A 25,265-nucleotide genomic window follows, 5' to 3' on the forward strand; every position below is an offset into this window, starting at 1 on the left:
AAGACAGTGCACTTTACACACTGGAGGAACTGCACAGAGAGCCGGGTACTGGAGAGCAGTGAACAAGGAGTAGGAGAGGAAGTCAGGAGTGCGTTGACAGCAACTTGGGAGCTTCCTCCACACACTAGGGACTGTTCAAGGATGACTTTGACTGCTCTCTGATGCATGGACGGTTGTAGGGCATGCATGGAACACAGCAAGAGGGGAAGCCGGAAACCAGCTGGAGGCTACTGAAGGAGTGCAAGAGAGACTGTACGAGGTCTGTTTGCCTCAGCCACTGGAGATTTGCTGTTCCTGCAATACAAAGGAAAATAATCTAAAAATTATTCAGAGAATTTGAACAGCAAAGGTCAAATATCTGGATAATTCAAGCTTCAAAATATATTTGGGATTGTGTGCAGTTATCTGAACTGGCAGTCAAAAATCATTGTCTAACTTCATAGCATAGTAATTTATCTCTGTCCCTTGCTTTCTGCCAAGTTAACCTAAGGGAAGTGGGCTTGAGATCTGTAATTGGCAGAGGGGATCAGAGGACCTTTAAAAGTCAAATTCAGATCAGGCAAATTAGCTTTATTTCTGCCAGAGAAAAGTGTTCAGTTGAGCCAGATGACAATTTTGTAGCCTAAACTATTTGCATTGGCTCAGCCTACCTTCTGAATTACTCCAATAATTGTTAATTCTCAGTTTAAGCATAGCTGCACACCCAAGACAGAGTTAAAAAACTAGAAGCTGTGTTCTGGATAAATGTATATATTAGCCTGGATAAATCCACTCAATGAGTCTGTTTTTATGGACAGAAGTACTTTAAAAAAGAAAGTATCCTCAAGGTCAAATGTTTTTGTTAATTTTGTTAATGTTTATTTATTCTTAGAGAGAGAGAGAGAAAGAGAGAGAGAGAGAGAGAGAGAGAGAGAGAATGAGAATGAGCAGAGGAGGGGCAGAGAAAGAGAGGGAGACAGAGAATCAGAAGCAGGCTCCAGGCTCCAAGCGATCAGCACAGATCCTGATGTGGGGCTTGAAACATTTAACCCGACTGAGCTACCCAGATGCCCCAAGGTCAAATGTGATATAGGCCAAGTCCCTTCTCCTCTGAGAGGTAAATGAAGGTTTTAAGTAGGTACTCCATTTCAAGTGGAAACAAATACACATCAATCACAAGGACCCCTAAAAGTTATATCATGATAAAAAGGAGGCACCATCCTGACCATCCAGGTTGGTTTAGTTACTTTGATGGAACTCACTAGAAAATTGTTCAACATGCTGCACTGTGCCTGTGTAGATGTGTTTTCTGGGCATCAGATGTAGTTCCTGTCAGGCGCTTTCCTGGGCCACTAAAATGTATAGATTACACACATCAAAGACAGACTGCATCGATGGTAGCTGAAATTTACACAAATCTGTGCTGTGAGTAACTGGATAAACAATGAGACTAATGACCTTGTTCTTCATTAATCTCCATATGGCTCTGTTGGTACTGCCCTTGCCTTCAGGCAAGAAGGCTGTGGCTTTGGCTTCTCGCCTCAAACCAGGGATTAGACTCTGGCTCAATGCTGACAGAGCCCAGGGCCCTGCTCCTACAGCCCAGGAGGCCTGAAAAGACTACAGAGGCCACCCATCTTAAGAGGTGCATTTACCTCGATTCAAGAAACACCTCATTACCATATCCACTGAGGAAACAGATTTATAAAAATAAGAAAATCCTTTAACCATGCCTCCCCATTCAGAGAGTTTATTTTCTCCAACGGAGGGCCCCAGGTTTTCCTTAAGTATTTTCAGGGCCTCCCCATTGCTCCCCAAAACAAGACAAAATCCTCAGTGCCTTGGTCCATGTTCTTTTTCCAGCCAAAAATAAATTTCAAAATGGCTGCATCCGTTAAGAAGGGTGAAAGGAAGAACATAAGTACCCCCCACCCCTGTTGCTATAGAGCTCCTTCAACACCATTTGCAAGATCTGAGTGTTGCTACTGGCAGGAGGCAGCCCAAAGAGATAGAGCATCTCAGGAGGACTCGTACCTGGGCAGCCTTGGGCCACAGAAGGAGACTAGAACCAGAACACTGGAAACTACCCCCTTACTCCTGCTTTCATCACTCTGTACACACGTCTCACTGGAAAGCTTATACTGGGAGGTGGAGCCCAGGAAATGATTCCATCGGAGGGGCTATCTTAAGTTAGGGAAGATCACAAATGAAGCACACTCAGCTAAATGCCCTCAGTGCTACACACCCAGCTCTAGCCATAACCTTTATTGCCTTGTAAACTTGAGATGCCTCAGTCTGAGCTATGTGATCACATTCTATGCTGAAACGTAAATTCTGATGGGATTTACTCAGTCCCAAGAAACATCTCTTACACACCTTTCTAGTCACTCCCCTCTGCGTTCTTAATGTTGTTGTTTTGAGTGTTTTATCTATACGTGCTACATGTTAACCCTTTCATAGACCATCATACTACTAAGGTCTCAGAGTTATTATGAGCTGTGTCAAATGCCTCCCAAAATAATATTCTATTCCCAGTATCATTTGTCTACATCCATTTATCTATCCATTAGGAACCCATCACAAGCATGAGGCAGAGGTAAATCACATTCTCTCTCTCCCTGCAATGTTTTTTCTCTCATCACACTTCCAGGGGTAACAAATGCTACGATGATTTTGGTGCCTTTGTAACACAACTTGCAGATATGGAGATGGCCACAGCAGTAGATGAGCAAGTGTGAAACCATCCCCATTTACTCCTGTGGTAGAGACTGCTAGTGCCTTAGAAGTTTTCGAGTTGCAACTTACAGGTCTCCTGAAGAATCATCTTTGCTTCCTACTTTCACATGCATTACCTCACTGAATTCTTACAACAATCTTGTCAAGTAGGCCATTATTACACCCATTCTGCAGAAAGAAAGACCGGAAATGGCTTGCTTGAGGTCAGCACAGCATGGCATGACAGCCGTGGTGCCCACCACGGAACCAGGATTTCCAACCCCGCATTACACTATTTCAAAGCAGTCTCTTCATATTGAGTTGCTTCTAAAACAACAGAATACTGCTCAAGTAGTGTATTCCAAAAGGGGCCTTGTGGTTTTATTAAACTATAAAGACAAACTTTCTAGCTAGTCGCCTGTAGGAAAAGATTTCAGAAGTCTGTCAACAGGATTTCAAACCATAGACCCCAGATAGATAGTGCTCTGATAAAAAAAAAAATATTAGCATTGTTTTTGCAGGATCTAACTTCTGTGGGGAAAAAACTATGTAGTGCATCATATCGTGTGTAGCAAAAGAAGCACCATGCACGATGAACATGTACACAGGTGTTGTCAACGGCCTCTTCCCAATGTGGCCACAGAAGAAAGTGTGAAGCCTACTGCCAATAAGACAATACTTATGGCTCAAGAAATTCGGCTTCACATAACAGTAATTATGAACAAGATATTTTCCCTAATAAAAATTACTACAAGACAAAAATCTGGAGGAACTAAATGTTTCCCTATGCCCTCTTTATTTTATTCCACGTGCTCAAGAACGGTTGCGGAGAAAGAAAGGGAGAGAAGAGTAAAAAGGAGTGGAGGGAGAAGGGGAGTCATAGCGAGACGGCCTCTGCTGAGGGTTGGTTTTGCTTTAGAAACTGGAATGTGTCCAGGCTTGATTTTTATTTTCAATTCACATTTCAGATCCAGCTCCCCAAACTCTTTGATCTTTCTCCCTGTCTCCTTACCCGGAAGAGAACCCTTGGCCTTCTCAGCTGGGAGCTGGGAGCACACGTGGAAAGACTGGCTCGGATCCATATTCTTGCCAAATTTAGTCACACAAAGGGGCCTGCAAGGGAAAAAAGAAAGGATGAAAGCGGCAGCCGCCACGACTTCAAAGGCCGTGCCGCCGAGCCGGGCCTTGCGCAGGCGCCGCCCTCCGCGGATATAAGGCGCGGCTCGCGCGCGCGAGGCGGCCTCTGCGCGCTGGTGTCCCGCGCGCGTCCCCGGCTCGAGCGGGCGGAGGGGACCAGCTGTGGAGGGGAGGGGCCCAAGGGGCGGGCCGCCGCTGCCGGAGGCCGGTCCCCACGGCAAGTTAAGGCGCCTGAGAAAAGTTTTCAGACCGGAGAGAAAAGCATTTACGCCAAGCCCACTAGGCGAGCCGTCCTGTGGCCTCTGCACGTTTATCCCAGCACGCACATCCATGCCACTCCGTACTGGGGATTCCCCCTTCCAGACGTACGGCCGGTGCCTCTGCGCCGGAGCCCCGGTCCCTGCGGCGGTTGACAGGGGTTCCCATTGCGGAGCCCCGCCGCGAGGGCGCGTGGCGGGGCTCTTTCTGGCCCATTCTGCTCCTCGTCCCCTCGTTCCTGTCCGCGATCACCCCAGCTTGACTCCTCTCGCTCCGGACGGCCCCGGGATGTGAGCCCTCGCTTCTCGGGTGGCACAGGGCCGGCTGGTCCCACACAGGAGGATGGGATGTGGCCTCGGCACGACCCGGCGCTCTGCACCGGCGCGCCTCGGCCCCCCCATCCAGCGAGCTGCGGACGCCGACCTCGGCCCGCACCCGCACGAGCGCGGGAGAAGCCACCGGAGAGCTGGACGCGCGGGCGGCCGCGGGGTGCTCCGTGGGCGGGCCCCACGAGGCTGTGCGGGCGCGAGGCTGCCACCCCGACGTCCCGAATTTGGCCCCGAATTTGGGAACGACTCTTTCACGGTCCCAGGAGTTGTTACCCGGCGGGTAGGGGGCTGGGTTTCTCGGTCTGAGGAGGAGACCAGAAGAGGCGAAAGAACCCCTGGGATGCAAACTGCCATTTACCTCGCGCCCCCCGCCCCCGCCAAGTCCGTTAAACTGAAGGTGCCCACAGCTTTAGTCTTCTGGCGAAGCTAGGGTGGGGAATCGAGGGTGCCAGAGTTCCGTCCGTCCCTGGAATCACAGTTTTCGTTTTCTACTTCTTCCCCGTCATTGCTCTCCCCTCGAGCATCCTCTTCCGTAGGCCCCCGCCACCTCCTTCCTTTGGGATCCCACCAAAGTTGTAGCTGGGAGAGACTCCAGGCCACACAAAGGGGAAGACCCGGAGTCTGGGCGGGGGGTTAGGACCGAGGGGGCGGAGAGGGCTCTGAAGGGCACCGCGCTTTTTCTCTCCTCCCTGTAATTAAGGACTCACTTGAGTGTCTGTAGCTGAGTCGACTTGGCAGCAAAATCGCCAGGGGGGGAGGGGTCTCTGGTGAGAGTGGGGGTCATTCTAGCTCCCCTGTCTGCACCCGCGGGGGCCTGGGCCGCGTTTACGCTGCGGACTGCGAGGCCCGTCTCCGCTCCCCCCTCTCCTCGGTTCCGGCCCCGGGTGGGCGCCTCGTCCCCCACGCGCAGCGCCGGCGACGGCGCCCGGCACCGAGGGAAGTGTTGATATAAAACAAGTCACTGTTCGCTCCCAAACTAAACCCAAACCAACCAAAGCCACCAAGAGGGGAAAAACCAACAGCAATACAGCCAGCCCCTAGCAATTGTTTCACGGTCGGAATTAAATCACATCAAAACGCCCCCTGAAACCCACATCCTGAAGGAGTGAACCTGCAACAGCCAACCTCTAGTCGTTCGCTCGAGTTCACACGAACAACCCGCCTCTACATCCGAGGGAAGGGGGCGGCGGGCGGCGGTGTTTCTCCCGCGCCGCACCCACCACATCCCGGACTGTGCACCCAAAGCGGCGGCTTGCATATGTAATAGCAGCCCCCACACGAATTAGAAAAGACCTCCCGGCGACAGAAATGCCTTTGCCTGCAACATCACCGAACCTGTTAGAGGAGAAGGAACTTCTTGCCGGGGTTACTGCACCCCTCCTGAGTGCCCCTGCTTTCCAACCCCCATCCACCCGCCCCAGGAGAGACAGACTTCACGTGGAGATGTCAACCTCCTTCTCAGACAAAGCTTCACATATACTTGGGTGAATGTTTTCTGGTAAAGCCCCCTTTAAGTACAGCCCGTCTCAAGATTAGCAACAACGCTAGGGACAGTCAACACCCGCACGCCTCGGGGAGGACAAACAGCCACATAAACAGAGCAAAGCGCTCGGTGATTTCGTTAGAAACAATGTTTCCATAGGAGAGGGTTACCGAAAAGTACCAAACACAGCCACCTACCCTCGGCCCTTCAAGTAAACAGTTCCCACAAGTTATTATTCCCCAAATCCCCATCTTCTCGAGCTTCTAATCCCCAGGACACCTGAACGGGATCTCCAAATGACTCCGGGAGTCCAGATAATTAACATGAAGGAGAAAATGGGATTCGAATTAGTTGTAACACTTAAACAGGGAGATGTAGGAGTTGCCATTTAATATCTTTTCGGCTTCCAGAAAATATCCTCTGGCCATTCTGTGTGCTGACCCCCCCCCCCCAACATTTTGGTGCAAAGGAACCTCTCTACTCTGGCTACTTTAGTGAAACTTGCATTTCCCAGTTCTTTTCCTATCAGCCAAATTGGCACATTTGTGGGAGAACTTTTGACTTTGCTTTCCCATATTTCTTTTAGAACAGAAGGTATTAATGTCATAGCTACATGTTTACAGCCCTAGTACTTTGCACTCACATTGGTACATAACTTCAAGACAAGTTCACTACTGCCACCAATTTAAAAAATGGGTTTCTTGCCAATCTTTTCAGTATTATCTTACAGACACATTTTAACAGAATATTCTTTTTGTTTTTCTTCTCTAAGGCTTTGCATTGTCATCATCTAAAGTGTATTTAATGCTTTACTCTTCCTGGCTCCCATCACCAGCCCCTTAATTTTGCCCCAATCCCTGCGGATAGAATATGTGTGACAACTGACAGTGCTGTATGTGACCAACTGAACCCTTTAAATGATAGTTTTAAAAAATTGCTTCCTAGTAAATTCCCATCCCTAGGAAGTAGTTAGCAGTAGGCAAAGTTTTAAGTGCTCATTTTGAGCACTGTTAAGGTCTTTACTTATATAATGTCCAGCAGCTTGCAATTTTCCCCCCGGGGAAAAGAGGGATCCTTGCATGACTGTGTCCTATAAAATAGAGCTAACGTCTGATTCTGTAGTGTTTTCCTTATTTTCAATTTAAGGTAGATGGAGACACATTTCTCCCTGCTTCTTGTTTACTGTTCTGAGGTTTTACAGATGGCTAGTGTATTGGGTATAATAATTTTGCCTGGATTTTTAACTGAGGGGGTTTGAGAGCCAAGGAACAAAATGTAACATGTTTTCAAACTTCAGCTTCACTTATACTGTAACTTTCACAAAGCATCTCCTTAAAAGTTCTGTCCTTGTACAAAATGCATCAAAGAGATGGTGGAGGTTGGGGAATTTTTGAGGTCGGATTCGGATTTGCATCTTCAAGGGTCTCTTTGAGTGCACAGTCCGAGGTGCCAGAGACTGCCCGGTCCTCCCTCCCTCTACTGGCATCGCACTCCTGGGTCCTTTTGCCTTCTCTCTCCCTCCTTGGGTTGTTTTTTCATTCTCTGTTTGGTTCCCATACACTGTGGTGTGTATCTCCTAAATTCCACGAGAAACCTAGCACAACTTTCTCTGTACATCCCATGGTGAGGATGTACTGAAAGAGATCTTGTTTTAAAAGGCGGTAATTAAGATCCAGTCTTCAGTTTTTTTCTTCTGTGTCCTATTTTTCTCGGTAAGCCTGGAGATTTAATTTTTGCTAGCATGCGTTCTCTTGTCCTTTGACATTATATTTTCGGAAACCCACAACTCTCTTCCTTGTCCTTCTTGTTTCCGTTCTCTTAGTTGAGCAATGTCTGTTATATTTTCCCCTTTTCCTTCTCTCTGTCCCCAATTCCCGCCTCATCCGCCCTGTCAGAGCATCTATCAATGTGGTGTCGATCACAGCTGCGGCGGCTTCTCTTTCATCTTCGTAGCCCTGCCAAAGGGAGGGAGGGAGAGAGAGGGAGGCGGGAAAGAGGGTGGGGGGAGAGACTTGCAGAGGAAGGTCGGGGTTGGGGGGGTGTGGGACAAGAGAGGGGATACTTAGATGTTGAAGTTAAACCTTCCCAGCAGAATTTCTTGTCAATTTCACGCGGGCAAAGGGTGCTTCTTCGTGGGTTACAGGAAGCGCTGGGTCCTTCCTTCTCTCAGCAAGTTGCCTGATTCTTTCCTCTAGGCGCGCGCGCGCGCGCGCACACACACACACACACACACACACACACACACACACACACACACACACACAGCACTAGGACTCGTCCTACAGGCTCTGGGAAAAGAAAAAAAAGTCCTCAATCACCACCTCCTTCTCGCCGTTCTCCCCCCCCCCCCCCCAGCGGGCGGCCGAGGAGAGCTGGAGGCGGGGGAGGGGAGGGGGAGGAGAAGCGACGCAAGTGGGTAGCTTTTCAGCGCCAGCCAGGCGCGGGAGGAGGAGAAGCAGTGGGGAGGCGCAGCCGCTCACCTGCGGGGCAGGGTGCGGAGGAGGGACCCGGGTTGAGCACTCTCGGTCCGAGGAGCCTGGACGCACCCGGAGCCTCGAACGCGGCCAAGCTCAGGGCACCCCCCCCCCCCTTCGGCCAGGCGAACCCGAAGGTGCAGCTCTTTGCTTTGACAGAGCGGCCCGGCGGAGGCGTGGAGAGCGGCGAGCGAGAGCGCCAGACTGAGAAACTCGAGCCGGGAACAAAGAGGGGTCGGGCTGTGTGTGTGTGTGTGTCGGCTCGAGCTCCACGCAGAAGCATATGGGTCCGAGGCCCCTGCTGTGACTCCCCGAGACCCCGCCGTACCCTCCACTGCCGACTCCCAGCGCTCGCCCGCACAAACTTTATTCTTGGCAAACTTCTTCTCTTTCTCTTCCTTCCTCCTCCCCCTCCACCACCTCCTCCTCCTCCTCCTCCTCCACCTCCTCCTCCTTCCTCCTCCTCCTCCAGCAGATTAAATGCGCCTGGAGAAGGAAAACCGAAGCGAAAGGGAAGGAAATAAGAAGCTCTAAAACGGACATCTCCAACCCGGGTGGCTCTTTAATTTTTTTTATCCTCCAGGAAGTGGACTTTTCGTTATCTTCTGATTCTCCTTGTACCTTCTCTGCTGAGGCAAACGGAGTCTTTTTGCCCAGCTTGCCTCCTTTCTCGGAAAACAAACTCCCAAATTGGCAACCGGGGAAGCTAGGGTGGAGAGGTTTGCGTAGAGACGCGCCGACGGACCCTCCTCTGCACTTGGGAGAGTCGTGCTTCCACCGGAACCGGCGTCCTCCGCGCGCAGACCCTGGAGACGCTGGGGGCGTGGGGTGGCCCCCGGGGCAGCCTAGCCTAGCACGCGCCACGCAGCGCAGACGCCCCCAGAGGCGCCGGCTGTAGCGGCCTTAAGCAGCCCCGTGCCCTTCGGCCTCGAGGGCGGGCGCAGGCGCCGGTCTCCGCGGAGCGGGAAGGCGCGGGCGGCCGCCGGGGCTCGGGCACCGCCGCAGCTGCTCCGGCCGCGGGCTGCCGGCCCCATTTCCGCCCGCTCTTCGCCCTCACGCATCCTTCCAGATCTCCTTTTTCTCCTTCCTCTTTCGTTGATCCCCTGTCTTTCCTGCTGTCGCCTCGGGTGCTCCTCCAGCGGAGCGGAGATTACCGAGTGGTCGGGATGCCCCAACTCTCCGGGGCCGGCGGCGGCGGCGGCGGGGGAGACCCGGAACTCTGCGCCACCGACGAGATGATCCCCTTCAAGGATGAGGGCGATCCTCAGAAGGAGAAAATCTTCGCCGAGATCAGTCACCCCGAAGAGGAAGGCGACTTAGCCGACATCAAGTCCTCCTTGGTTAATGAGTCTGAAATCATCCCGGCCAGCAACGGACACGAGGTGAGCGGGCCGCTGCCCTAAGGTCCGAGAGGCGTGGCGGGTCCCGGGGAAAATTAGGAGGGACGGAGATTCTGGGAGCGTCGACTGATGGGTCCCGAGTAGGTCCTCCGTTTGCTGGGGTGGGGGCTTGGGGGGGGGGGTTGGATGGGCCTCCCGGCCAACATTTTTCGTGTGTGTGGGTGTCGGTGGGAGGTGAAGTGCAGCGAAGGTTACTCCAAGTGGGTCAGTTCTGAGGTTCGATGACTGAATTGTTGGTTTGTGGGCAGCAGAAGCCGCCCTTAACCCCTAACGTCTTGCGTGCGGACTTTTTAGTGGGGTTGCGAGGGTGCGATGCATTAAAGCGAGGATGTCTGAACATCGCTGAGAAGTTCTTCCGTAGGACGGAAAATAAAGTGCACCCGCTATCTCTCTCGGTAGATGTCTGCAGAAGTGCGTTAAACCACCAAAGGCTTAGGTAGAGACGAGCAGAGCCGCTGTCAGAAAGGAAGGGGAGGCGGGCGTGGGCCGAGGACAGGCGGGGCGGTCCCAACCGCCGCGAAGCGGGGCTCGCGCGGAGCCGGCCGGCCCAGGGGGCGCGCGCCTGGGTTTCTGCGGCTGCCGGAGTCCCAGCGCCCAGGCCGGCTGCAGGGAGCCGTGGGCGCACCGAGCCCAGCCACCACAGGGCGGGAAGCCTCCCAGTGCCGCCGCCAACACTGCTTTTCTCCAACCCCGGTCACTTAAAGTAAAAAAGCGCTTATATTTGGGGTAGTTTGGGGCCTGGATCAGGCCTTAAATCTATGCAGAAAAAAAGGAGAAAGTCGAGATGTGGCGGAAGCCAGGGCACCCACACAGGGAAGGGTGAAAAGCGCTTTATCTGATCTCCTGGCCCGCTGCGGGCGATAGCGCAGGTAACCCAAGTAGAGTAAATACAGACACGTGCGTGCCGGCAAGAGAAAGCCGCAAGCGGGACGGCGCGGAAGGGCTATTTCAGGCGGCGGGGAGTTTCAGAAGGGGGGGGGGGGTTGGTGGGCGGATGGACCCTGATACCCGACACTCCACTGGCCACCCTCTTTTAACAACTGGGAAACGCTTTGGAGGAAATCCGGTAGAAAAGTCCTAACACTCAAATGATTTCACCAACGCTTTTTCCCTCCAAAGAAACTTAGAGGGTATACCCTTTTCCCTTAAATGGCATCCTTCTGCCCCCAAAAAGAAAGCGTGTGGTTTTGGGGGCGGGGACATTTTTGGTTTTAAACAACACGATTAAGAACACTTCAGAGTTACCTTCTGTATCCCAATGGCAGGGGTGAGTATGCATTTGGAAGGCTGGGGGCCTGGGTTCTTAGGAGCACACAAAGGTGTTCGTTATCCTCGAATCTTTCATTCCAACATGCCAATTTGAGGGGGGGGGTCAGGAAGGGAGCTAGGGTACACCCAACCCCACTTAAAAGGTTTGTGACTATGTATTGGGGGTAGAAGATTACCGGGAGGACATATGGCCAAGGAACCAAGTAACGTCCAAAAAACACTTAGGGGCCAACCTTGTATTTGTAGAACAGCCTCTTTTTTCTTCTCATTTTGCTTGTCCTTCCTTATTCCATGAATAAATTTGCCACCCGCTTCACATACTGGGTTTCTGCTCTGGAAAGAAGGGCTCTGCAGCTTGAAGCATAGAACCCAGGGATTAGGGCTCTGTTAATCTTTGCTGTGGTGGTAAGTGGGCACGGGGTAGACCAGGGAAGATGGTGAAGGGGTAATACCACTGATTTGCACGTGGTTGAGGCTGGGTGGATGGTGGTTACCAGAATTGATATTAGCTGGGCTACCTTTTAGATATTTATAACCCAACTCTCAAATTTTCCTCCCTTTAACCACAGAAATAGTTCACTTTTTTTCTTGTCGGCTTGCACTCAGCCTGCCATGGTAGGTTATAAGGAGTGGGGGGCTCCTGCTGGGACTTGCTTGGGACAAGTTGCCTTAAGACCTCCATCTGTGAGTGCATAGTTTCTATTTAAAATGTACTTTTAGTTGTAAAATGATATTTCAGCCCGATTTTAATCAGTACTGATTGAAGTGAACTGTGGTTAAGGAAGCTATCAAAAGGATGAACCCCATTAAGCCCCAACTCCTATCATATCAGGTGTCCAAGTAGCCTTGATGCATTGTAGCAATCAGACAACCGTGTGGGTCTTTCCCAGATTTAGTATATTATTGTTTTTATCATCCTTTGTACTTTCTAGTCCTGGGTAGATAATAGTCACCGAAAAATTTGTGTTGGAAAGAAAAAGCAAAAGATTTCCCCGTTCTCAACCCTAGCCTATCCTTCTTAGATTGGTAAAATGGGTACATTGACTTGCACCCAGTCCTCGTCCTTTGAATGACCAGTGGACACACACTTACTACAAACTCTAAGTTGATTTTCTCTTTTGGGGGCATGGGGGTTCTTGCTGTTAGGTGGCCAGACAAGCACAAACCTCTCAGGAGTCCTACCACGACAAGGCCAGAGAACACCCTGATGACGGTAAGACACTAATTCTGCTTCTCCCAAATTTATAATCTCACGTGCAATTTGTGAATTATAGGTGTATCGGATGTGATGTGACTGTGCTATTTTAATAAAATAACACTTTTAACAAAATGGGAAAGAAAATCCAGTGAACTTACTGCCTATGTCTAATGTATATTTACATAATTTTAAAACTGTCTTGAATGAGTTAGGGGCCTTTGGATTTTAGCTGGCTTCCAGACTATGTGGAAGAGGAAATGTCTATAATAAGTTTTCCTCTTTTCCTTATTTTAGCCAAAGTTCTAATTGGCTTATTTTTTTCTGCATTGTTATAGAGTGACAGTCTACACCAATTTATTTTCCAACAAGAAATAGTTTCAAATGGATTTTCCTTTGTAAAATTGCTATTTCTTATTACAGTGAGAGGGCAGGCAGTGAATGCACGGACTGAATATGGCCCAGTAAATCGAATCTAACTTGTAAAAATATAAAACTTTATTCTTAAAATTAGGAACTTTGCATATGGAACATGTTAGACTTTCTCCTCATTTCTAATTCTTGCTCAAAAATTTAAAAATTGCATATATTTTTTAGATTTAAGGAGAGCTCCCTGTGACTTTAAAATAATCTGTAGGGTTTTCATTTCGAACAGTCTGCATTTCTGTTCTCCAGTTTACTTACAGTCAGCCTGACCAGAATGAAGTGTTCATGCATACAATATGTCAGCCAGGAGGAGAAGGGAAGAGAACTGTAATATCAGACTTTCTTCTGAGCTACAAAGTAGTTATACAGATTAAAGAGAAGAAATGTATATAGTAAACACACACAGATTTCTTTGGCAGAATAGTGTAGTACATAAAATTAAGTCTCCTGGAGTTAATCCTTTATAAATTTGATTAGTTGTCCATGTACTAGACACAACTCTTTCTCTTGATAAAATCTAGAAATTTTCTAGAAATCTACAATCACGGGTAGAGTTTTTGAGTTTGCCGATAAGGTGGAGCATAACTTCAGGTGTGTAAATGTGTGTGTGTGTGTGTGTGTGTGTGTGTGTGTGTGTGTGTGTAGCCAGATGGCCTTATATGTTTATAATATAGCTTTAGATTTGTGTGTGTTTTTCCCTGTGCCTATATTTCTTGGTCCAGTTTGTTAGTTTTAGAGCAAATTAAGTAAGATGAATAACACTTATTTTTGTAAAAACACCCATCAGTAGTGGAAGTAAATTGAACCACATGTTTTTAAAACATCTGTTTTGCTGCTAAGTCATTTAAGAGAATAAATACTGTCAATCTAAAATAGAGCATAATAATCCAGTTACAGTATTTTGTAAACAAGTCTTTTGTATAAGGTCTGATTTGTCATAGAACTATTAGATTTTCAGATGAAAATACAGTGATATAAAAAGGAAATCAATGCATCATTGATTGTTATTTGAATTCTCTCAGGAAAGCATCCAGATGGAGGCCTCTACAACAAGGGACCCTCCTACTCAAGTTATTCCGGGTACATAATGATGCCAAATATGAATAATGACCCATACATGTCAAATGGATCTCTTTCTCCACCCATCCCAAGAACAGTGAGTAACATGCTGATGTTGCAAATTATTTTCAGAAGTGGAAGTTAATTTGTATGTTAGCAAAATGTTTGTTTTTTAAAACACTTTAGAAATACTCTCATTATATGTGACTGGTCATTACTAAATAAGACCTGCTGTGAAGAATGGCTGCCTTGAAAGAGTACTTACTACCTTTGATGTCTTGCTTTTGGAATTTTAGCTTTTGGCTTATTGGTTAAGATTAATAAATAACAGAGCTCCAGTTATCATGAAATCAAGTAAAGCTAAGTCAACAAATTCATGATTTTATGAGTATTGTGCTTTTTATGCTGATGACAGGAGAAAATTGATTTAATTTTTCAATTAACTAAGTACTGTATAGTTTTCACTGCCCATAAACCATCTAGAATCAGAACTACTTTAGCTCATTTGTAGTTGAACATTTAGAATGTTACTTCAGCTTTTAAAACAGTGTTTCGTTTTATTGTATTACCCTTTGTTTTTTAACAAATCAGTTGGGGGTCAGGTGGGGATGAGGTATTTTTACTCTATTGTCAATTGTTGAGAAAGTATCATTTGAAGATAATCCTAATGAAAATTGTTCTTTTTATCTCATGGCTCACTTAACTTTTCAAGTTCTAAAAAATGCAGTGGCATTATAACTACATTGTGCAAATGTTTAACACTGTGAAGAATCTCAGATACATTATTTGATGCTATTTTTCTTTGTTGGGAAGCGAAAACCTCCTTTATACAGTAGGAAAACACCTAAAGGGTAACTTGTATAGTATGTGAATGTGAAATGTACTGGTGACTGGAGTTCTCCCAGAGAATAGTCCCTTCTGTGGTAGTGATGGATTTTCACTGATCCATCAGTGTATTTACCCTATTTCAGACTTATTCTCCCTCTGCCACCTAAGCCCCAGTGAAGAACATGTATGTGTGGGTCTTGGGGATTAGGGGTTTAGTCTGTTCCTCCAGGGAGAGAAATCCAGGATCGTGAAAATGGAACCTATGGTCTTTGCCTTATTAGTCCAGTGCTTCCACTAAGTGGGGGGAAAAAAAAATCACAGACATCTGGGGAAAGTACTGGTATTAATACCTCTGGGATCTAGAAGATTCAGCAAAGGAGCAGAGAGAAGAATCAATTGTGAACAAATAAGAGTATTTGTGATTATTTGTAGTCTTTGATTGTTAGAACGAGAGGTACATGAGATATGTGTGGGCACTGTGATTTAGAAGTTAATGTAATTATTTTTCCATAAATTTCCAAAAGATATTTGAACTTTCAAGTAGGGAATAAGATATTTCTAATTTTCATGTAGCAGCTAAAATGGTGATCTTGGCAAACTTGTGATGGTTGTTATATGAAATAGAGTTTTCACATTTTATTTTAAAAGGCTTTTCAAATATTTGATGATAGAGATGTCTGTGTGATACATACGAATCTCCTGACTAAAAAGTATATTAACTAATAACTAATTAAGCAAATACAGTTTAATATTTAGAGACCACGCCAAGTATAAATGCTTCTGAGTTTTAAAATTTGTAGGTGACTTTATATTTGTTGAACTAAATATGCAGACATCTCAGATAGTTCTTTTATCGTTGGGCTATTTTGTTTTGTTGGGGTTTTTTTGGATGGTAAGGAGGAGAATATGTTTTAGATAAGGGATAATTGAAGATTTCTGTTGAAAGTCTTTTTAGAACAACAAATAATCTTTCTGACAAATCTAAATTATAGTCTCTGCACTGGTAACAATAGAAGATAACCCCTAAAACAGTCTTACACTTTTCAGCTGTAAACACAATTAATGCTTAATAAGTATTTGTGGGATTTATTCTTTAGTTCAGCCACTTCTCCTTTCAAAACGATAATTGTTAAAAGTCAATATAATAAAAATCTGATACGGATAAATTATCCCTAAGCATATTGAAAATTAAGCTTCTTTTCTTTAAATTAGCACTTTCTGCTTTAGGTCTCCAGCACGCAGCACGCACCCCCACCCCCCACCCCCGCCAATACTAATAATTTTGAAATTCTGATAGAAGGTATTTATTGTTAGTATACGTATTAAAATTTTGAGGTCAGTGAGTTGAACAGTCATTAATTGTTTAGGAAAGATTTGTGGCCAGAATAAATGTTGGTGGGTGTAGATTGGAGGAAAGGGGTGTGGTTAGGAAACAGTTACCTTACCTTGTTACCTGCTGTTTTGGTGTATTCTGTTATATTTTAGGACCTGTTTATTTTAGGCACATTTTGTTGCAATATTCTGCAGTTTGCACAGTTATAGAAGCTTTTCAGTTTTAGCCACAAGGCTATGTCCATTTTTTTTTTTAAGGGTAGTTGCAGTCTTCGGTTTTTAATACCTAGCAGCTGTTTTTAATGTGTCTGAGATCCAAAACACTTTAACCGGAAAGCAGCCTCTCTTATTCACCCCTAACCGTGCTTTCTGCCGTCTTGCTCTTTAACTCTCTCCTTAGCAGGACTTAGTGTTTGTGTAACTGACATTCTCAGTGATAAGTTTTCGTCTAGGGTGTCGGGAGCTGGGTGACCATTTGTGTTTGAGCTGAAGGTGGGGGTAGCCCCAAGGAATCCTCGTTACTTGCATTTGCATTACAAACAACTGCTTGTTTACGGGCATCTGCTGCCCGCAGGTGTTAGGACTAGAAAAACATCTGGGGGTGGGGGAGGGCCCTGACCGCCCCTTCCTCACACAGAATCTTCCATTTTATAGGAACCTGCACATATCCAGAGATTATCAGCTAAGGCCAATTGGCACGCACAGATGTGTTTCTGTTGATAGCTCATTTTAACAATTCTATGTGCGTTTTACTCCTTTTTAGACAAATACTGACATACAGATGCTTACACAGCTTTTACCTGTGGCCTAAGTACAGTATTACCTACTCAAGAGAACCACCTTTGCCAATCCAGCTTTTTTCCTTCTGAAGGGAAGTTTTAACTGGCTAGTTACATGTTTCAGAACTGGAATTTTTAGAGGTGTGTTTATATCAGAAATATTATGAATGAGTATCTCAAAGAATTTTAAATGCGAATTCTCAATTCAAATAAATCAGGCCTAATAAGAAAACACCTGTAATAATAACAACACATTTGGTGTCAGTTCTTAAAGCACAGTAAACCTTGGCTTGAGTTGGTTGTTTTCATAGAGAGTAAGAAGATGCTGAAGCTTGTTAAATATTTCAGAACAAGGACCCTAGAGAATTTATTAAAAGCATACTCCCAAGCCTTTTTTTTTTTTCTGTGAGTCTTATTTATGGCAGTCCCTCTAGGCCAATGGTAAAGTATTAAAAGAAAAAAATACTTTGTTACCTCCTTTGGGTCCTGGCGCTTGCGTGCCTGAATACCCTGAATACCATGTGAGCAGGGGGTTTGGCTGGCTTCAACATAGTGAAAGTTCCCTTTGGCATAATGTACTGTGGTTATTAATCTTAGGTGTCAGACTTACATTTGTCCCATAGGCTACCCAAGTTTTTAACACCTCTGAAGAGAAGCATCTCATTTCTCTTCAGATGCATGGGAGGGAAAAGCAGCAGACGTCTTGTGGGGAGCTACAGCAAATGTTACAGCTGGGTCGTAGGACCCACCGACCTACCGCAGTAACACCTGGTCAGCACCGTGCTGCTGACTTCATTGTTTCTTTGTGCTCACACAGGATGGATTTTTAGGTGGGAAAAGCAGATGTTTATGTTTGCATTTCATCTTTCCTTTTTTTCTTATTTTTAGTAGACATTGCTATTAAAATGTTCAGGGGATCTTTTTTCATTAGTTTGAGCATCTCCGTTCTATTGTATGGGTTTTTTTTTTGTTTGTTTTTTTGTTTTTTTTTTTTTTTACCTTAAGAGAAACATCATTTTGATTTCTGATGAACAGAATATAATAGGTATCTATTATGACTTTGTGATAACCTACCCCCATGTTTGTATTTGCTCACAAACAGCTTAAAATTGATTTTCGTCATTGCTACATCTTGAATTAGGAACTAGGTAAGCTTATGCTTATCTGTAAGCTTACACTTATACCACTGTGCATTGCTGAATAGCTTTGAAAATACAGAAGTAATAATTCAAGAGTGGAGGGAGACTGTGGCTTATATTTTGAGCAAGGTTTTTTAAGGTGGGGTGTCTTCACTTTACAAGAAGCTACTTAATTTGATTTAGTGAGAAATTATTTTAAATTTTCTAAGTTGCATACTTTCCGAAGCTAAGTACATTAAATTTGCCTCTTTACCTGAAGTGCAGGAGAATTTAAGTTTTAGAAGATGGGTTCTATCTCAAATTTGAATGTGTGTATCAGGAGAATGTGTGGGGAAATTCCCCAGAGCCCTCAAACTCTTCTAGTTCATTCATTTGATACATTTTTAATTGTAACGCTACAAAGCAGGGAAGGATCTTAGTCTGAATAATTGGAAGCTGATGCGACACCTTACTCCCCCGCAACTACCATTCATGTATCTGAGCTATCTCAGGACCAAATGGTTTGCTTATTCAAGCGTTCCAGGGAGCCATACTACCTACATCTGACCCTCCAGTAGCTAATACCGTACTTGCATCACTCGTGCAGCCGAAGTGTGATCTTTATTCAGCTATATTTTTTTCAAAATGACTAGAAATTTCTTGTTCGTTCATAAAAATAAGAGAACAACCCAATTTCACTAAAACTAAAGACCATTGAGCCATCCTGCAGAAAATCTTGCTCTTGGAAGTACCTCTTCTCCTGCCCCCACACAGGTCCTGAAGTTGCTCTCGTCAACCCCATTATTTTGATTCAGTCTATCTTGTGGTTGGAGACTTATGTACGATTTACCAGGACCGAGATTGGACCTCACAATGGGGTTCAACTGGACTTGAATTTGTAGCCTCACAAGTATTCTTTCATAACATCAGTCGAGAAAATTTTGTAGCTTTTTGAGTCCTGTTGTGTTGTTTTTGCTGTTTTAAACTAATCCTATCAGTTCTTTAGGCAGAACCATTCTTGGTTTATGTGACTGACATTTCTTTAGGCAGTAGATCATTCCATAACTCTCTGACCCCATTGTTCCTCATTTATGTATTATAGACATGATTGGAATTTTATAAAACTGGTTTCCCTTTGATTTCAAAATAGATAAGCCAGCACTGTCCGTGGGTTAGCAGAAAAGCACATATGTTTTATTCCCTGGCAAAAGTAAAGTTCAGCATTATATAGGTGCTGCTATCATGGGAGTAAAGGTTTTTTAAAAAGAAGATATTCATTTAAAACTTGTGTGTCTTGAATATTATTAAGTGGTTATGCCAGAGAGTCTATAGAAAGCTAATACTGTAGCAGTCAAGAGACTTAGTACTGCTTTGTACTGTCCTGACAGGTCCTTACTCATTTGGAAAAGGCAGCCACTGGACTTTGTTTAAATACTTTTTTAAATATATTTTAGATCATGATGGCTTTTCAATATTAATTATGACCTTATGAAGTCACAGTATAGGAATTGTATACTTTGCTATAAGCTCTTAAGTCATTTTAGGCATGTAAGTGATTCAGTCTTTATAAAATTTGAAGAAGTAAAGCCAGAAAATGACCTAGAGACGAACCACAAAGGTTGGGTGGGGCATGGGGGCAGAAAGAGAGGGATATTGAAATACACTGACTTGACAGGAAGAGTGGGCAGTTGAGTAGAGAGGATGGAAAGGAAACAGGCATTGCTCACTCCAGAGATCTTGACGATGTAGCCAGGCTAGCTGGGACTGTTTGCAGACTATTTAAGAGGATGTTCAGGGGATTTTATTTTTTTATTTTTTATTTTTTTTAATTATATTTATTATATTTCTTTGGCCAGTATTTTATTTTACTTGGATTGTTCAGGGGATTTTAAAATCTCTGTAAGATGATGCCTTTATACACCATACCCGCTCAAACTAAACTTGTAAACCTGCTGAAATTAACTACTTGCTATGTGTAGATCACTCACAAAGCTCTCAGGAGTGGTACTTACCGGTCTTCAATCTTTATGGGGAATATTGCAAGGGCATTACAGAGCAAACAAGAGTTTTGCCTACTACCTGTCCCCTTTTTCCCATCTGTAGGAGAAATATGACTGGCAGAGATGTTGCGTCACAGAGAGTCTAGAAATGTGTTTTATTTTTGCAGCTAACCAGGGGCAGGTAGACGCTAAAAAACTTTTAATTGTTGGCCATTGTTTTGAGCTATGTCCACGCATAATTCTATATGAAACTTGATGATGGTTTTTCAGAATCAGGCTTTGATCCTCATCATAGTAATTTGTTGTTGATGTTACGTTCACTTTAAGAAAGAGGACTATTGCAATTTTACTTAGCACAGAGAAAGGTTGCATGAGGGGTAGCTGAAGGGAAGCCTCTATAATCTAGAAGGAGGAGTGGCTCAAGTGGAGCTTTAATTTTCCCTTCATGTTGTCAGCTTCTTAATGAAACAGTTACCAAAGCAAATTTTTAAATGCTGACATACTAATACCTACTTATAAGTCCTTTTTTTTCAATCCTGAAAAATTCTGCAGTAAAACCTATCCACTGTTGATGATAGTTGATCAGCTGGTCAATTGATCAAGGACTACTGATGAATTATGAGATAGTTCCATTCAGCCTAGCATTGAATAGACACGTCAGTAGATTTGCTGAATAAAAAATGCACTAGAAATTTTTCATGTATGTTTTTTGGATATTTCCAAGTGATCTCTCTTTATCAAACCAAATGCTATGTTAAAAGCAAAAACTGTCCGCTAAATAATCCTTAGTATTTTATTATTTTATCTTTTCTCTGATTTGTTGCATCAGTGAAAAGAGAGAGAGAACCTTAGGCTAGAGTCTTTAATCAGAAAATCAAAGTCTCTCTTTAAAGACTGTTAAGTTTCCAAGTAACTGCTAAAAACAGCCAGCTGGGAGCTTGCTGCAAGAATGAAAAAGAATGGGACTGGACCCTCATATGAGGACTGGTCACAAGAAGTACTTTCTTCCTTAGTTCTAGAAATTTAATTGAAGAAAAAGAGGTGATAGAAACACTTATTTCAAAAGGATACTTGAGATAGAAATATAATAGTAATAGAAAATCATCTTCAATTATGTTTTAGTATCATATGGTTAATGCAATTTATTTTTATTCCTTCCCAGATAGAACCATTTTTTTTCCCAGTAAAACTTGAGGTATTTACAGGTCTTAAAAATTTTTGTGTGCTCCTTCCAAATATATGTGGCATTATCACAGCGGACTTTTCTAGGCCAATGTGTACTGTAAATTATGTCCTTCTGTGATGTTGAAATGTTGAGAACAACATATTTGAGTCTTGGTTAGGTAGAGCCAGGTAGTTCCCTGTGAAGGCGAACCTGTGGGGAAGACCAGTACTGGGTAAGATGTCAGAGACCTGAGGTCTCGTCCCAAGTCCTTCATTCTTTCCCAAAGCCGTGGGGGGAGGTATTTAACCTCCATCAGCCTTTGTTTCCTCATTTATAAAATGAGAAATTTTAATATTTCTTGCCTGCTTTATGTGGTTGATGTGAAATTTAGGTGGCACAAAGCCTGTAAAAGTACTCGGTTTACTAGCTAAGGGAACAGAGCAGGAGTGTCAGATGGTATCAGCCAGTGCCTGGACCCCCACCTGCTGGGAATGCTGTAGCCACAAGGGGTGTTTGACTATACCTAGTAAGCTCCTGAGAAAAGGAAGAAGTGTTTGGTTTTTATCATGCCACTGTGCTGACCTGAAATTTGGACACTGAGTGAAGGCCTTACATTCACCTGTAGAAAATTCTTGCGTAGGGGTGCCTGGGTGGCTCAGTTGGTTGAGTGTCTGACTCTTGACTTGGGCTCAGGTCATGATCCCAGGGTTTGTGAGTCAGGGCATTGGGTTCTGTACTGATAGTGCCCAGCCTGCTTGGGATTCTCTGTCTCCTTCTCTCTCTCTCCTCCTCACTCTCTTTCTCAAAATAAATAAATAAACTTTTGGGAAAAAAAGAACAAAAAAAGAAAAATCTTGCATAAATAAAAATTTTGGGAATTGTCATTACATCCCTTACCAAAGTGGCTTTCTTCTCTTGGGTTCCTTTTTCTCTCTAGTCATGTTAGGAGAGCATGTGATTTTTCTTGTTAGCACCATAGAGAATGAGATGTGTGAAGGAGCAGGTTTCTAAATTTCATATTCATGAAAAATCTCATATCCTTCTAATATTTGATATGAAATTGCCAGATAACTCTTAACTCCTTGGATGGAGGTAAGAATATTTTTTGGTTAGGAGACTTTTCCCCTTAATCCTTTAGGAGCCAAGTTTCTTCTCTCCACTGCAAAAATTATATAGAGGAGATCTAAGAGCCATGTGAATGTAGAGGATGACAGGCAAGTTATTTTTTTCCCCTTTGAATTTTCTTCTAACTTAAATCTTTCCAGCTTTCCTGGCACCTAAAAGGATCAGGTCCAAGGGGATGTGTTGGCCCAGCAGCAAGGAGAAATCAGTGATTTTCTAGCCTTGTGGAAAATTCCAGCCTCCATCCTTTTAAGACTTTACTTTTTCTCTAAATAAAACCCAGTGAATGTTAAATATATTTCAACATGGAGTCAGCTTTCTTGGCAAAGAATTCTTCCATTTTTAACGGCAAATATTATATCTCATAATTATGATCACATATCATCTTGGTGCACTGGTTCAGATGACTTGGATCAAGAAAAAGGTACTATAATCTTGTCTCAAGTGTGTTAGACTTAGTCTGTGACTCCAACAGTGAGACTTTTTTAAAGTCTGGAATAAACCCAAAAGTACTGAAGTAAAAAATTATTTACTGCTTACTGCATTGGGCTAACCAGTTTAGCTAACTAGCAAGGTTGGGAAAAGAATTAAGTCTCCCAAATGTTGCTTGAATTAGTGTTTGCTCATTTGTCTGTATACATTAAAATTTTTACATTAAAACTCAAGATTTTATTTTTTTTTTGAAAGGAATAACACTTACCCTTTTTAAAAAAACGACTACTTTGAGCCAGATGCTGTTCTTTAGTTTAGTCCTGACTGAAAACTGTAGGTGGGTGTTCTGATCCCCATGGAGTTGTGGAGTCAGTGCCCTCCCTTAAGATAGAAAGAGGTGTTTATTTTCTTTGAAAATAGCCACATTTGCCATTCAGAACATAAAACACTTATTAAATGAATCATAATATTGGTTAAAATATAAAATAGAAAAGCAGTTATTACTTTGATTTTATTGGAAATTTCATTAATGCTTCACTATTTTTTATGAAAATAGAATACTTTTATTAAAAAAAGCAATACATGGTCACTAGAAAAATTAGTAAAATAAGCAAGAGGAATAACAAATATTAAATTCCCAGAATCCCACTGTGTGAGGCAATCACTCTTAAAACTCACTATGTAGCCTTTTAGACCTCTACTGTACCTATGCACATATATAAATATATATTTTATATGTTTATGGCAATGGGAACATAATATACTGTTATGTAATTTGCTTTATTTTCCCACCAATATACAGTATATAATTTTTACATCATTTTTTTTTTAACTTTATTTACCTTGAGAGAGAGAGAGCACAAGAGCTGGGGAGGGACAGAGAGATGGAGAGAATCTGAAGCAGGCTCCATGCTGTCTGCAAGGAGCCCAATGTGGGGCTCAATCCCACAAACTGAACTGTGAGATCCTGACCTGAGCCAAAATCAAGAGTCAAATGCTTAACCAACTGAGCCACCCAGCCGCCCCTAACCGCACCTAACATCATTTTTAATGATTGCCTAATTTATGTAATCAGTCTTGTTGAAGACATCCAGATGAAGTCACATTTTTCCCCTGTCTTTGGCAACATTGTGATGAAATGCATATTTTCTTTCTTTTTTATTTTTTTTAATGTTTATTTATTTTTGAGAGAGGGAAAAGGCAGAGCATGAACCGGGGAGGGGCAGAGAGAGGGAGACACAGAATCCAAAGCACGCTCCAGTCTCCGAGCTGTCAGCACAGAGCCCAACATGGGGCTCGAACTCATGAACCCGTGAGATCATGACCTGAGCCAAAGTTGGACTCTTAACTGACTGAGCCACCCAGGCTCCCCAAAGTGCATGTTTTCTAACTAAATCTTTGCACAGATTCGATTTCCTTGAAATGAATTGCTAGAAGCAGAACTGCAGAATTAAAGGCAATGAGTGAATGCACCTTATTTTTAAGTTGGGGTTAACCCAACATTGCAATTTAACCTTAAAAAAACATTTATTTTAAGTCCATATTTAAAAGTATGTATCTGATTATATTCAGGTTTGGTTATGGTTGGTGTTTTGAGGCTGATAATTTTCATGCCTCTTCTGGTTAAGAATGAGTCCAGTGCTAATGAAGAAGTCAGACAGATGGAGAGCAGAGTATCTGTTTGTTAGTTTATATATATATATATATATATATATATATATATATATATACACACACAAATATGTGTGTGTGTGTGCATTTAAATTTATTTATTTATTTTTGAGAGAGCAAGCAAGCACAAGCAAGGGGAGGGGCAGAGAGAGAGGTAGATACAGAATCTGAAACAGGTTCCGGGCTCTGAGCTGTCAGCACAGAGCCCAGCGTGGGACTCGAACCCATCACCAACTGTGAGATCATGACCTGAGCCAAAGTCAGTCACTTAACTGACTGAGCCACCCAGGTGCCCCTGTTTATATATATATCTTAATGTTTACATATTTTTGAGAGAGAGCGCGCGAGAGCGAGCATGAGTGGCGAAGGTGCAGAGAGGGGGACAGAGGATCCAAAGTAGGCTCTGCGCTGACAGCAGAGAGACCGACATGAGACTCAAATTCACAAACTGCAAGATCATGACCCGAGCTGGTTAGATGCTCAACCGGCTGAGACACCCAGGTGCCCCCAGTTTATTTATTAATAAGACTGGATTGGCGAATGTGGCTTGGACTATGACATGAATTTGGACTTCCTTTGACTTCCCCAAATTGAACACATCACTGGGCCACAGACTTCCCTAACAGAGGCTGGGAGCTTATCTCCTGTGGAACTTGAGGTGAGAACAAATCCATGGTTGGGCAAGTTGGCCTCAAAAGAGAGAAAAAAGAGTCATCTACCCTTGCTCATTTTCTTTCTCCAAATCACCAGAGAGGAGTAGTCCTGCCTTATGGGAAATGAATGAGGAGATGGGAGAGGAAAAGGCTGCCTTCCTGGGAGCTGCCCAGAGAACACAAGTTCCTACTTTATTGGCCGAGCCAGGGAGTAGGGAAGAAGGGCACAGTGGTTATCCCTTTAGTCATAAGCCTTGATAGACTGATCAGACTGTGGCCCAGAGACAGTAGTGTTAAAAGACACATTCATACGACGACGGGAGTTGCAGCGGAGTACTGTTGGTGCAGTCCAAAGATCTGGATCCCAGTACTCTGTTACTGGCACACTGTGTGCTCTTCAGCCAGTGACTTATTTTCTCTGGACCTTGGTTTCTTCACCTA

At 44.1% G+C, this 25,265-nt stretch overlaps 1 protein-coding gene across 5 annotated transcripts in view; it reads left to right on the forward strand.

Annotated features, from left to right (window-relative positions):
• Positions 1 to 8,875: 8,875 nt before the first annotated feature.
• Positions 8,876 to 25,265, forward strand: part of LEF1 (lymphoid enhancer binding factor 1) — a 120,794-nt gene continuing 104,404 nt past the window's right edge. Inside the window, exons 1-3 of one of the 5 annotated variants that reach the window (XM_047855224.1) lie at positions 8,876 to 9,757; positions 12,191 to 12,257; positions 13,688 to 13,821. In XM_047855224.1, the coding sequence (XP_047711180.1) occupies positions 9,542 to 9,757; positions 12,191 to 12,257; positions 13,688 to 13,821 (417 nt within the window). In that variant the 5' untranslated portion in view covers positions 8,876 to 9,541. The remainder of the gene's footprint in view (positions 9,758 to 12,190; positions 12,258 to 13,687; positions 13,822 to 25,265) is intronic. The other 4 variants (XM_047855222.1, XM_047855226.1, XM_047855225.1 and 1 more) reach the window with 4 other exon arrangements.

Source organism: Prionailurus viverrinus, chromosome B1 (genome assembly GCF_022837055.1).
Source record: "Prionailurus viverrinus isolate Anna chromosome B1, UM_Priviv_1.0, whole genome shotgun sequence".
NCBI lineage: Eukaryota > Metazoa > Chordata > Mammalia > Carnivora > Felidae > Prionailurus > Prionailurus viverrinus.